This window comes from Zeus faber, assembly GCF_960531495.2.
Source record: "Zeus faber genome assembly, chromosome: 9".
NCBI classification, from domain to species: domain Eukaryota; kingdom Metazoa; phylum Chordata; class Actinopteri; order Zeiformes; family Zeidae; genus Zeus; species Zeus faber.
The window spans coordinates 5632507-5646535 of NC_137197.1; the positions used below are offsets into that span (position 1 = coordinate 5632507).

The 14029-nt window shown below is 49.1% G+C and overlaps 1 protein-coding gene across 1 annotated transcript; it reads right to left on the reverse strand.

Moving 5' to 3' along the window:
* Positions 1 to 620: 620 nt before the first annotated feature.
* Positions 621 to 11755, reverse strand: bicra (BRD4 interacting chromatin remodeling complex associated protein). The gene is made up of 14 exons (XM_080007327.1): positions 11710 to 11755; positions 11572 to 11617; positions 10155 to 10220; positions 7798 to 9885; positions 7409 to 7597; positions 5622 to 6239; positions 4639 to 4840; positions 4466 to 4551; positions 4192 to 4326; positions 4023 to 4072; positions 3687 to 3835; positions 2668 to 2762; positions 2463 to 2568; positions 621 to 2379 (listed from the first exon to the last, which is right to left on the reverse strand). The coding sequence occupies exons 1-14, from the start codon at positions 11748 to 11750 to the stop codon at positions 650 to 652; spliced, it is 5601 nt and encodes a 1866-aa protein (XP_079863453.1). The 5' UTR covers positions 11751 to 11755; the 3' UTR covers positions 621 to 649.
* Between the last annotated feature and the right edge of the window lie 2274 nt (positions 11756 to 14029).

The window sequence follows — 14029 nt, forward strand, 5'->3', positions numbered from 1 at the left end:
GACAGTTTGAAGGAAGGTGAGATGGAAAGTGGAGAAACTTGAGATTTAAAGTGTAATGATAGAAAAAGAAAAATAGAAAACAATTCCAGTTTCCAAATTCCAGTTTTGTTTCGTAATTCAAACACACACACACACACACACACACACACACACACACACACACACACACACACACACACACACACACACACACACACACAAAGTGGGTGAAGTCTGACGGTACCACCCTCCAAAACCTTTCTGGTGAGCCTGTAAACCACAAAGAAATAATGAGACAATTCAAATGGACAAACAAAGCCAATGCCGCTTGGCAGAGTACAGTGACGTAGGGCTGGGCGATAACATTTTAATATCATTCTTTAACATTGGGGGGTTGTCGTCATGGTGCTAAATTTATGATTACGAGAAGATATGACCTGAAAGACTGAAATATCAGAGGGCAACTAGAGATATATATCTATATCGAGAGAGAGAGAGAGAGAAATAGAGAGAGATATTGTCTTGACAATTTCTTCCATGTCGCCCAGCCCTACGGTGAAGTACAGTGAGACTTCTTTCACAGTGTCCCCCACACCCACCCCATTTCCTCCACAGTCTGTGTTACACTCCGGCCCCCCATTTGTAAATCTGGCCCGGGGCCGGGGGGCTGTTATCTGCCTTGAGTCTGGGGCACCAGGCTGCCGTTGTGGCCACGGCCACCGACCTGAGGGCGCTGGGTGAGGGAGGACGAAGAAGACGAAGAGGAGGAGGTCGGAGGGACTGAGGGTCTGTGAGACGGGGGCACCGAGCCCCCCGGGCGCTGGCTTTGGTGCTGGTGGGACCGGCCACCCCCCTTGAGGTGGTGGCTGCGTGCCGACGGCCCCTGCTGCAGGTTGAGGATGCTGTCGATAGCGCACTGGAGGTGCTCGTTCAGGGAGTCGTCTGGGGGGCTGCCGCTGGAGAAGCTGGCATTGTCCATGTCGGGGGAGTCGGACTTGCAGCGTTTGGCGGGGAGTGAGGTGTCCCCGCTGCGGGAGGACTCCAGTGACGGAGGCCCCGGTGCATGCTGGTCCATCCTGAACACGCCACCCCCCCGCTGTCTGTTTGTACCGCTCGCCCGCTTGTAATGACCCATGTCGCTGTCCTGGGCGGTATGCGCCCCCACTCTCTCCCCCTCATCCTCCCCCTTGGCAGGCGGCTGGGGGAGGTGGTGGTGTGAGGTTTTCATGCCGCGGTTGAACACCTGCTCCACCTGCTCCAGCCCCTGGACACCACCCAGTCTACCCTCCTGCGGAGCACCCAGCGGGTCTTCCCTGCCCCTCTTCTCCACCCTCACGCTGGCGATCACCGTCCTCTCTGTCAGCGGGGGGGACGGGGCCTGGGGAGACAAGGAGGGTCTGGGGTAGGGCAGACTCTCGTCTCCACCCCCGGGGACCCCAGGGCGCAGCCGCGGACTCACATTCTCCCTGTAGGTCTTGCGGAGGGGGAGGCGACAGGTGGTCTGAGGGGGCGTCGGCACCTCGTGGTGCTCCAATGTACCGTTCATCTGTGTGGAGGAAGTAGACCGGGCCTGACAGGAAGTGGAAAGGGGGGGAGGGGCCGTGCTTGAGGGTGCGGGGGCCGTTGGTGGGTTGGATTGAGTGGTGGCGACGGTGGGCAACGAGGACGAAGGAGCAGGGCAGGGCTGGGGCTGAGTTCTGATGACAGTGGGAGGGGGAGGCGACACCACCGCACAGGCCTTTGGGTGCAGCTCCGGGGCTGCAGGATGGGGCTGGGGCATATGCACGGGGTCCAGGGCGGTGTTGTGCACCACCTTACCGAACCCCGTCTGGTCCTGCTTGATCTTCAGCTTCAGGCCGATCCGCCGGCGTGCCTCGTAGGTCTTGATGGGGGGCTTGCTTGTACGCTGTGGGAGCGTGACGTCGTCCTCGTCCACTGCCGTGCGACTGGAAAAGGACGAGGAGGAAGCGGAGGGGAAGGATGAGGAGGGAGGCGGGACGCGGCTTGAAGAGGAGCTCTGGCCGGCAGGTTCCGCCACCAGTCTCCCCCCTGAAGCAATGGGCGGAGCGCAGCTGCTGGACCAGGAAACAGACGCTCCTCCACCCCCCTGCTTGATCACCAGCTTGGTAGAGGGAAAGGGGGCATGTGTGGGGGCAGCGGCTGGGGCAGGAGTGGGAAGGGGGGCAGGGGCTGGGGCAGGAGTGGGAACAGGGGCGGAGGCTGCTGCAGGAGCAGGGTGCGGAGCCGGGTGAGGATGGGCCAGCAGGGCAGGGTTCAGAGGTGGGGGAGCAGAGGGCGTTTCTGTCGAGCTGCTCACTGTGCTGGGATCAGCGGGGAGGAGGTTCTGCAGGGACGAAACCCCTGCGCTCTCCAACATGCGCGCGCTGGCCACAAACTCTTCTGCAAGAAATGGAAAAGGAGTTGCAATTTTTCCATTTCAGAGAAAGGGCATTTAAAAAATTATTCAATAAGCAGTTACGTGCCTGGTCGCTCCCTGGCCAATATCCTGTCCTGGCTCAGCGCCAGCTTCTCCTCCTGAATGAACATCCTGTCGATCATCACCATCTCTGCCGAGGGGCCCATTCTCTGCTCGGGTTCAAAACCAACACTCCATCAGTTCAAGATCAATTCAGGAGGGAGGGAGACAACTGAATGGCTTAATGGGAGAAAGATGGTTTATAAACTTACCTTGGATTCAGCAAAGAGCAGGTGGCGATATTTATCCAGCATAGCCTGCGTTCTCTTCAGCAACTGGCAGGACACGCTCTCAAACTCATCATCGACTGGACAGAAAGGGACAAAAGCCTTGAGGTAAGTCGTTTCTTGAAGGTTAGACAGCGTTTCCCCCACCGCAGTGTAAGAGGGCGCCAACAATCAAGTGTGGAAAATGAATTACAAAGAAGGCCAGTTTACTATAGCATAGAAATCCCCTTACAGGCAGCTACAGATTTTATGTAGTTGCCCGAGTTTATTAATATGTCCACAAAATACAACTTTGTATCCGAATGAATCCATCCTGGAGAGTTGCAGCGCTGTGGACAGTGGACGTCACACGCTGTCTGGTATGTTGGTGTTCCCTGGACTGCGGGGCACAGTTTGTATATCCTAGATCGGTATTTGTTTTCCCCAAAGATCACTTTACATTCCACATAGTTGAAAGCTCAATGAGTTGATAGAATCATCCCAGTTTTTCATTTGTAAAATACAGAATATCTACCGGAGTGAAACTGACGACTAGCCACCTGTGGAAGGTTTTAAAGTACTCTGTCAATCAAACATTGAGTAAATGGCTGAAGCTCACCCCGCCAATCTTTACCCCACACAGCAGGGAGACTACTGTGTATTGTGTACCAGGGACTGTACTTCATCTACAGTGTGGAGGACGCAGATCAACAGTCAATGACGGGTTCTGGTTTAAACATGTCAGGTACCAACACCTTGAATTTGATACTTGTTCGTAAACACACTCAGATATTTGATACAATTCCCTTTCTTATTTACCATAAGTACTTAAATATAATTAAATATCATACACGGCTTGAAAAATGAATGACTTCTGCCTAGCTTTAAATTGAACACCTTTTACTTAGAAGGAAATTTGACGTCCAGTCCATTCAATTAACATATGTAATTTTAAAATATTAAATATCAAATTCCGATGCTCAGCGGTAGTGTGGTTTTGCCTGGACGAGAAGGGGGCTGGATACCTCTCTGGTAGTCTCGGGCAGAGTTGGTAGTGCCCTGGTACAGGTGGTAAGGCAGCAGTCTTTGCAGGGTGTCCCCAAAGGAGTTGAAGGGAGCGCCGTAGTTTGGGTGTAGCACTGAGCCTTGTTGTTTCCTCAGCTGCTCTAGCATCCTACAAAGAGGGGTGTGTCACAAGATGCATCATTTACACATATTTCAAATAGAGGAGGAAGTTGTTAAACACCACACACACACACACACACACACACACACACACACACACACACACACACACACACACACACACACACACACACACACACACACACACACACACACACACACACCCACACACCCACCTGGCTTCTTTACTGGGCTCTGCACTGAAAGGCATCTTCATTGTTGCAGTCTGTGATGTGAGCAAAGAACAAGCATTGTTGACTCAGACACCAAAACAAAAACATTTTTAAAACACTGTACAATAGTGAGGAGACAAAGAAGTTGTCGAATTACATCATTTTTCTTTACCTGTGCTTGTATTGGGGGTAGAGGTTGTGGTGCAGGCATTTGGTTCAGGCCGGCCCCCAGCACCTGGATCTTTACTCCTGTTGTCCCCAGAGCCATTCCCCCAGCTGAGCTGATGACTCCTGGCTTTGGCTGGACCTTTGTGAACAAGCATACGATGAAGGAAGTAAGGCCTCTTTGCATACAAAACCATGTTATAGAGGAGAAACACTCAAATGCACTGCAAGAATTACTACCAATAAGTTAAGTTCAACTATCCAACTATGCTGGGACCCACCTGTGCAGGCTGGGTAAGGCTAGCCGGAGTGACCATGGGTCCGACTGGTCCTTGAGCTCCTGAGAAAACCTGTAAGTCACTTGATGCTGGAACAAGAAGATAAAGGTCATGATTAGGAACAGAGGGGGCTGAAAGTTCTAATGTATTTATAAAAGGTGTGTTCTGGACCCAACCTGTGACAGGAGTCTTGACCAGCACTGATTTCTGCTGCAGCATAGGGTTGAGCTGAACAGGCGCAATAGCACTGGCTGACGATATCACCACTTTTTCAACAGGCACGTCTTGCTGGGAGCTGAAGTGACTGGTGGCCAGAACTTGAGGCTGAAGAAGAGACTGAGCAGACTGCTTGGCCTGCAAAACTATGTTCTGCTGGACCTGAGAGGAGAACAAGACAATCAGGCCATCAGATATTTGCCACACAGAGCCAGGTTTTTGATTGTTTATGAACACTGCGTTTCTCCTTGAAGAATGGTTATTTTATTACACAGTTATCAACTTTAGGTTTGTGTCAGTTATTATAAGAGGAACTGTTATTCATGTTTTTGGACTAGTAAGATGGCTTTAAATACTTATTTTGACTACTACTCTGATTAGCCATTAAACAAACTCTTACAAACCTGATCTTTGTGACACAGAGGCTTTTTGTTTATCTGCCAGATATTACACCAGCTAAGGTGCCTTGAACAATTTCTTTCTCTATCTACCAGTCCCTCCAGGAATTGGAGAACAGATGCAAATTCAACCAATCCATTATTTTATCCAATACCCACAATATTGCTGCATAAATGTCAAATAAATACAATGCAAATTTAGCCAATCATTGTACTTTTCTGCATAAAGCGTGTCAACAGTACTGAACACAATATTGTCATGGAAAACTATCGAAAGTGACTTTCATCACATTTTCTTTGCAGACTTAATTAAAACATGAGACACAATTTCAATGGAAAAAAATACAAAAGGATATAAACTTTATCTCTGTAATTTTTGAGAAAAGAAATTGCAAATTCAAGCATTTTGGGCCATAATAATCACAAAACATTTTGGCTGTAAACCCCTGCTGGGTGCAAACCAAACTCCCTTCACAGCCCAATAAAACCTTCATGACTGACGTGGTAGAAATACGTTAGAAATGAACAGAAATGACAGGACTAACCTGATGCAGCTTATCTAACAGCTGTTTCTGTTGAGGGGAGGGCAGACCGATGGCAGACAGAGTCTGAATTTGAGCCCCAACTAACTGGAAATGGTGCTGCTGCTCTGCTGTCAGCCCCAGCAGGGGAAGCGGACCCTTTAGTACTGTGCCGATTGGGCTGCTGACAGCGGGCGCAAACTGGTGCTGTGTGGATGCAGCGGCAGGGGGCTTGGGGGAATGTGAAACAGGAGGCATGTCTGGCTGGAAGGGGGCGGGCTGGGAGGGCGGCCGTGCCTGAGCCTGGAGTTGAACTTGAACTTGAGCCGGCTGGGGCTGCTGTGGCTGGCCCTGTAGGGCTGGCTGTGGGGATCCGGGGACTTGATTATGGACAATGAAGAGTGGAGGGTGTGAGGAAGGTGTACAGGAGCGGGAGGGCGTTTGAGACTGCGGCTGAGGTTGGGAGGGAGGGCGAGACTGCTGTTGGTGGTGCGGTGACTGGATGTGCTGGCTGAGGGTCAGAGGAGACTGGGAGGGCTGCGGGCTGTCTGCCGGGTGGGGCGCTGTCGGGTGGCTGGTTAAAGCCGGTGACGGGGACAAGCTCTGGATCTTCAAAGTCTGCTGATGTCCACTGTTGGGCACCTGAAGCAGCGGAATCACAATATACTCATCCTTTGGCAACACAAGTGAACAAGTTTAAAACGGGAGAAAAACGTATTGTAAACAAAAATGCAAGCCACATTTTAACACAGGGGGTATAATGGACTTAAAGCAATCACACTCAGACTAAATCAACAGTTGCATGCACAAAAGGGAAAAGGTTGTTACATAAGCATACAAAGTTGTTGACACTATTTACAGCTATGTAAATGAAGTGTAAACAAAAACAATTTGAAAAAGTATCTCCTGTATCTGAGAGAGATTAAATATAAAGAATAAGCAATGATAACTTTGATAAGCCAAAAAAAAGAACACAGTTGACACAAGCGAGAAGTTCAGATTTGCAGGTCTTTAATGTAAAGAAGATCTGAGGACCTCAGGGAAAGTGGCAGTGGGGGTGGGAGGGGGAGTGGCTAATTTGGTTTGTTGGACATTACATTGATCAAACTAGCAGTCATAAAGGGTCTGGTGAAAGCAACAAGTGTGGTAGGAGAATCTTACACAGCACAGTGAAGGGTTGAGGAGTGTGGATTAAAAGACTAATGGAAGATGAAAATGCCAGTCATTGTTCTCTTAATGCAAGCTTGCATTGATGAGTTTACTGTAAATGATTAGAGAAGTGGACAGGGAATACTGTGGGGCGGCTCTTTTAGAGTGATTACACCACAAGCATGTTACATTATGTCCTGTTAGAAAATGCATAGCTTTAAATTGAAGAGAAAAAACAAAAAAAAAAAAAAAAACATGCCATGACCAGTAAAACCATTCAAGTCAACCTTGGGTTAAGGGTTAAAAATAAAACAAACCAATAACAACTCTAATGAATTTGAAAACACAGAATTAGGTAGAGCTGCAAAAAGCTTAAAATGGTACCTGAGTGAACAATGCACAATACGCAAATTAATGAGAAGAAAAATCATGCATTAGGAGGTAATTTAGCAAGGATGGAAATGCACAGAAAGCGCAGAGTGAGAAGATGTTGCAGAGCATTGGATGACAAGCAATGGCAACTTATGAAAACCACTGAAGCAGAAGAGAGGAAAGACAAGAGTAAAGAAGATAGGATGATATTGCTGGAATGAGCGACACCCTAACACAGTGGCGGCAGCAGCAACAAGTGGGTGGGGCTTAACATAAAGGGGCAGTTCTACCTGCTTTACCACTGCTGCCGTGTGGGAAGGGCCAGGGGAGGGACTTGGACTCTGACCCACCCGGGAGTCAGCTAATTGGCTGTCATGGACTGAGGGGGCCAGGCCAGGGAGGCTGTTGCTGCTGACGATAACAGACGCTGGTACGCCCACAGAGGGGGTCGAGTCATTCTCTGTTTGGTGTTGCTGCTCCTGACATGAGTACATTTACCAAGTCAGGATGACGGAGGGAGGGAGGGAGGGAAGGAAGGAAGGGATCGGAAGGGAGGGGAGTAACATAGTAAACCAGAGAAGTCAAAACCAATTTATCACTCCATGCATGTTATCTTTTTTTCTTAGCCAACATTAACTGTACACATTCTGGGTAACTGCGCAAAGCTTGGACTACTGACCTGTTGCAGAAACATTTGTAGTGACTCCTGGCTGAGGATCATGCTGGAGCCCTGGTTGGTAAAAAGCACTCTGCCTGGGCTGTGCTGGGCCGGGACCAGACCCATCGCTGTCACGGACGAAGCAGTGGACACGGATATGGACGGAGAGGAGCAGGGGACCGAAATAGCCGTGGACACCGTTGGAGCTGACTGCATGGTGAGGATGGAGGACTGCGGTATGTGCTGCTGGGTAGGGTGCGCCACCTGCTCTGTAGAGCCTCCCAACCCGCTGACACACTCACCAGGCTGGCCCTGGGCCATGGCTGCTGCAGTGCTGCTGGGGACTCCACCGGCCTGGGGCTGGAGGGCAGGCTGGAGGCTGACGGCTGGGCTAAGCCCCTCCACCTGACTTAGCATGGTCAGGGAGTTCTGAATGGGCATGCCCTGAATAACTGTCTGGGCATGGGCTGTGACAGGGTGGCTCTGGGTCTGAGCCGGACCCTGAGCCAGGGAAACAGGCATCTGGAAGATTGTGGGTGGGCCCATCTGGCCAGGCTGCAACTGGATGGATCCGGAGATGATGTGAGCAGCTCCAGGGTGACCTTGTGAAGTGAGCACTTGGCCCAGGTTAATATTCTGGTTAGCAGCAAGGATCTGGTTGGCAATGAGCTGTCCACCGGGACCCTGACTGGTTATGATGTGCCCACCTGGGTGCTGAGTCAGGATCTGCCCTCCAGCCTGAAGCTGCGGCAGGAGAAACTGGTGGTTCTGACCCTGGAGAACAGTCTGGGAAGGAATGACGATGCTGCCTTGCTGGTTCAGCAAGTGCACACTGAGAGGCTTGCCAGAAGGCTGTGTTGCTTGCTGCTTGAACACGGCTTGTTGGAACTGGGCTCCTTGTGATGCAGCCTGTGTGCTCAGAACAACATTGGAACCCGGCTTGCCTGTTAGGAAGGCCACATTCTGAGCTGCAGAGGGGAGTTGGTGCAGCCCCAGAGCCTTGCTTGCATCATTTTGCAGGGAATGGGGCGCAGGTTGTGACGGAGGCTGTTGCTGCTGCGGCGGATGTTGCTGCTTGAAGAGTTTGGGCTGGGTAACTCCACCCTGAGGAGGTTTGGGCTGGATGGGTGTCGGCGTGCGCTGGATGATCACGTTCTGCATGATTTGAGTTTGTGTTTGCGGTCCGATTCCTGTATTCAGGGCTGTGCTGCCAAAGCCAACAACCCCAGAAGGGGCTGTCATGGTGCCTCCACCACTGCTGCTTGTACTGCTAACACAAACTGCAGGTCCATTTAAAGCTGGAGCTCCCAAAGTGGCTTTGCCCCCTTGGATCAAGAGTCCCCCTCCAGAGCTTAGAACTGGGCCTCCGAGCCCAGCCTGTGTCCCTGCGCCTGATACCTCTGGTCCAGGCTGGTGTAGCTGATAGCCACCCATGGCTTTGGCCAAGATTGGCTGTCCAGACTGGTTGATAGTCATGACTGTGGGCTGACCAACAACCTGAATCTGTCCAATACCCAAATGTCCAGACTGACTCCCATTAGGAAGAGCTTGTAGGCTTGAAATGGGTTGAAGAGTTACATTTCCAAGGCCCACAGGCTGCATGAATGGCTGAACACTAATAGCCTTGTTCATGACCTGGGATTGCAACTGTAGGCCCTGGTGAGCCAACACTGACCCGAGCATGTCAGCTGTGGCAGTGGGAGGGGTAGCTGTGGAGCTGGGGCCTGATCCGGGAAAGATGGCTGTCGTTCCCCCAACTCCAACTCCTATGCCTATGCCAACAGCAGCGCCTCCAGTCCCAGGCAGGCTAGCATCCGGAAGTGTCTGAACCACTTGTGCAAGACCTGGAATCCCAAAGGAGCCCAGGTCCAACTCAGCCTCTGCCTCCTGCAGGCTTTGCTCTGTAATATTGGCTTCAGCCAAGCTCTGCTGCAGGATGTCACAGGGCTCGTGATTTGTCCCAATGCCGTTGCTCCCACCTTCACCGCCCGGGGACCCTCCCAAGATGTCATCATCCTCCAAGAAGTCAAGGTCCACACTGACTCTGGGCAGACCTGCCGGCTCCGTGGCCGACAGCTGGACGGTGGGCTGGACCTCTGGAACATGGCCCTAGGAGAACAGGAAGAAAAGTGAAAATCAGGGGGTGAACTGAATAAAAAAAATCATATGGAATGGAGACAAGTGGATCTGCCCCGGATGCAGAGATGTTGACAAAGCGTGCCCACTCAGCCCTATCACTTCTGCGGCCACATCGTAGCCGATCAAAGCTTGGAGAATACAGATGTGTGTTAGTGGAAAGGGAGGAAGGGGTTGGGAGATGCATGCCACACATACGGATGGAGAAACCGAAAGGAAGGGAATTGGGGGATGTTACTCACCCCAGCAGTGGAGAAGAACGAGCTGGAGGGGTCACTCGAACCATCCAAAAGGTCGTCAGTGTCCAACTACAGACACACCCAACCAGGATAGGACAGACAGAAAACCAAGAGGCACCCAAAGCATCAGGCAAAAGCCACCACAGGACAGAGAAACCATCAAACAGACGAGGTCAAAGAGAGGACAGCACACAAACTGGAGAACCCAAGATTGTAAAGAACTGGGAGATAGATAAGGGACAGAGGAGCAAGAGAACTGCAGGAACACATGTTGGGAAGCGTTAGTAATAGTCATTTGGTGAGTCCACCTAGTCGAGGGGTGGGGTGGGGGTCAAGCTCAAGTTAGAACCATGAATGGCCTACTGAAGAGGCCACCTCCAGCCAATTTCACTTACTGCTTTCCCCTTTTACCTTTCTCCAAATAGAAAATGGGGGTGTGGTTAGTAATTGAACGCATTAGCAACACCATGGCAAACAGTGATAAACAAAGCAGATTCATAATCAACACTACTGGTTCATGCTAGCGTCAATAACGGAGGGCGAAACTGCAGCGACCACTCAAACGAAAGTTGAGGTGGAGGATTTTTATATGGATAGCTGCAGTGACTCACTCAATAGACTTGTCTCCAAAAGGCTGCAGTCGCTCAGTCGCAAAGAGAAAGAACAAGTGTCAAGGAACGGTTTGATTTCATGGCGAGTGAGGGTGGCAGCTTGGATAATCATGCATCACTTTGTGTCAAGCACCATTTTAACAAGAGTTTAAAGGAGCACTGTGTACGATTCTTGAGTGTTGCACCTCTAGCTGTTCACACGGTAAGTAAACAAACTTAAATTGTAATATATTTATCCATTTAGCCTTTGTGCCAGAGTACTAATCTAACCCAACATCACAACATATTTACCGTTTGTACCACTTCGATTTTCTTTGGTGAGAGTCAGGATATACCTGGACCACTATCCTTATTTATCATTAATAATTTGAATCATCACTTTGTTTTACCTCTGCATATGGAGAATATTAGCGCCGAGTATTAGGGAAGACAAATTGAGAAATGCATTGCAATTTCGGCTCGTTTATTCACTATGTAAACAGTTAGAAGCGCAAAATTGAGATTATTTCACAGTGCCCCCTAAAAATGTTATTAGCGAGGAGTGTTTTGTGGTGGCTGTGGACTTGACGTATTGCAACAGGGAGTGCTGAAGAAAAACATTCAAATCACTCAGAAAAGCAAAAAAATACCAGATGTGCCCTTTATTATCAACAGCTATTAAAGAGCAGGAGTCAAACAAAACAATGCAAATAAATAAAGTATAAATAATAAAATAAATCCGACCGGAGGAGGCTGTGGAACAAAGGATTTGTGCCACATTCATTAAAAGTCAAGTTTATATAAATGAATGTGACATCTCTTATACTCACAAGGGTCTCCCTTCCATGAAGAAAGTCATTGAGAGCTTCGGGGTCACTGCAACAGAATGAAGGATCATTTAGAGACAGGATCTTCACTTCTTGTCACGACAGAGAAATCAACTTGAAACTGGCTTTAGAACAACTTACCAAATTACATCTAGCAGGCACCTGCCGTCTTCATCATCCATGACAACTGCAAAATAGGGAAAAAAGCAAAAACTTTCGTTCCAGAATTCAACATCAGTCTCAAAATCCCTAACATTCACACAGGCACACAAAATAATTGGCTTAATAAATACTGAAGAAAAAAAAAAAAAAGATACAACTACTCTTAATACTCTCGTTGGCATATACAATACTTAACCATTATCTACGGACTGAGTATAAGCTGTACAAATCCTTACTTTTTTACCAAAAATGTTAGAACCCTGATCTTAAAGACCCTGTGTGCTGTGCTTTGTTTTTTTCAGTAAATGATTTATTCACAGCTTTATTTGCACAAAATCAGATGTGACAACAGATTGTCAGAGACTTGCAAAAGTAGAGCATAATGTGTGGATTTAACGTGTTCTTGAGTTTAGATGGCAGAGCATTTTTACGAGTGAGTACAGTATTGAATCCAATACCTGATATTGACATCTGTTTATCCCCTATGTCTGATATTGAATCTTGGATGACATCAAATGTTTTACATGTATCCTACATGTAACCTTGTACATAAAATGACTATAAATTGTTGTGAATAAAAAGTTTGACTGCATTTAACTGACACATTTATTATAGCTATTCTTGGATCTCATGCAAACAAAAAAACAAAACCTGTTAACTAAAAGTTAATTCCTTACATGACTCCCTTGCCCTAAGAATGAGTAACGCATTAAAGTGGGCATACAACTAAAAAGGGCAGAGCAGTGCTATAATTTATCACAGTGAGAGTGACACAAGGTACTTCAAGGTAAGATTAGCTTTTTGACCACAATGGCAGCTTGGGAGTGGCTCCGTTGTTCTGAGGTGGGAAACCAAGTTCACCAGCGGGGAGCAACAGTCTCGACCCGACGGAGTGACGAACAGTTCAGTGCCGGGACAAAACAAATAAAGAGTAGTAAGAGAACTCCTAGCATCGGTCTGCTAGCTGTAACTTCCATCAACTTCACCACATTTTTGGCCGCAGGGCTCCGAGATGTGATTTAAGTGTTGGGTCAACATTATCATTTCTAACATGAAGTTCAAGTGTGTCATGTTATCCAAAGTTGCCCTAAAGGCTGATGAACACATTTATTTCGCCGAGACACCCATACACAACAACCCAAGTGTGTGCTGTGTTAAGTAGGCAGTATGGTACAATGCAAGACCCTTGCATAAAAAAAAAAACCAAAACAAAACAAAAAAACACTCTTGCACATGTCCTTGAGCATCGTTTCCACTATAAAGAATACAATGGGTACCCACATTGATGAATCGGGGTTTGAACCAGAAAAGAAAGTTGCACTCTGCCATCCAGCTGATCAACCATAATGACCTCTGACCCCAGTGATGGGAGACATCTACACTGCCGCTGTGTCCCTGCAAATGATCAAATAACTTTCAAACCCGTCTGCAAGAGATCACAGATAGAACGAATCCACTCCACCGAACTTAGGACATCCCATCATCCACAGTTGTTAACACCTTCAACATCCGAAATCACAGCATTGGCCGGTGCTTTAATCGGGTCAGTGCAGTGTTGTTTTTAATGAATACTGGGGGCAGCATGCAACGTTGAAGGACTCCCACCCTCCTGTGTTTGTATAATTTAATCACGCAGTGAAATGCTGCACTTTCTCAAATCGCCGATAGCGAAACCCACTCTTGCAAATCGCCAAAACCCCCTCCGCAACCGCTCCGCGTTTCCAAAACCAAATCGGTCGGCTCGGTCCGAGGCGCCGGGCAGCAGCCGAGGGGACGCGGGGGCAGCGATCTGAAAACGCGCGGTTTCCAGCCGAGCCTGACCTGACCCGACAACAACCCCTTTCGCCCGGGATCGTGCAGAACACAGCACGACGCGCCACCGGGGCTCGGTAAACGCGTCTGCGCTGCTGCGGAGGACACAAACACCGCGGTTGGCCCGGGTTCTGTGTGTGTGTGTGTGTGTGTGACGAGCGGGGAAGGAGCCGCCGCTACGAAGCAGCAGCAGCAGCAGGATATGAATGGAGCCCTGCAGACGGTGCTACATGCTAGCTGCTGTTTTCACACAACCCTGCGTGCACATTTGTGCACTTAAACGGCAGTTTTTCGGGGACTTGGTGACTGTTCCACCTACAATTAGTGGATCCATTACCCCGCCGCAGATCATCTTACCCCTCCGGTTATTGAAATTCGTTGCATCTGGTCGGAATTTCGCTAGCTTGGTTGTGTAGCCTGCTAAGCTAGCCAGCTACCAGGGCTGAGCTGGGGGTACCTGTGACATTCAAAACACTCGGCGTTCCGA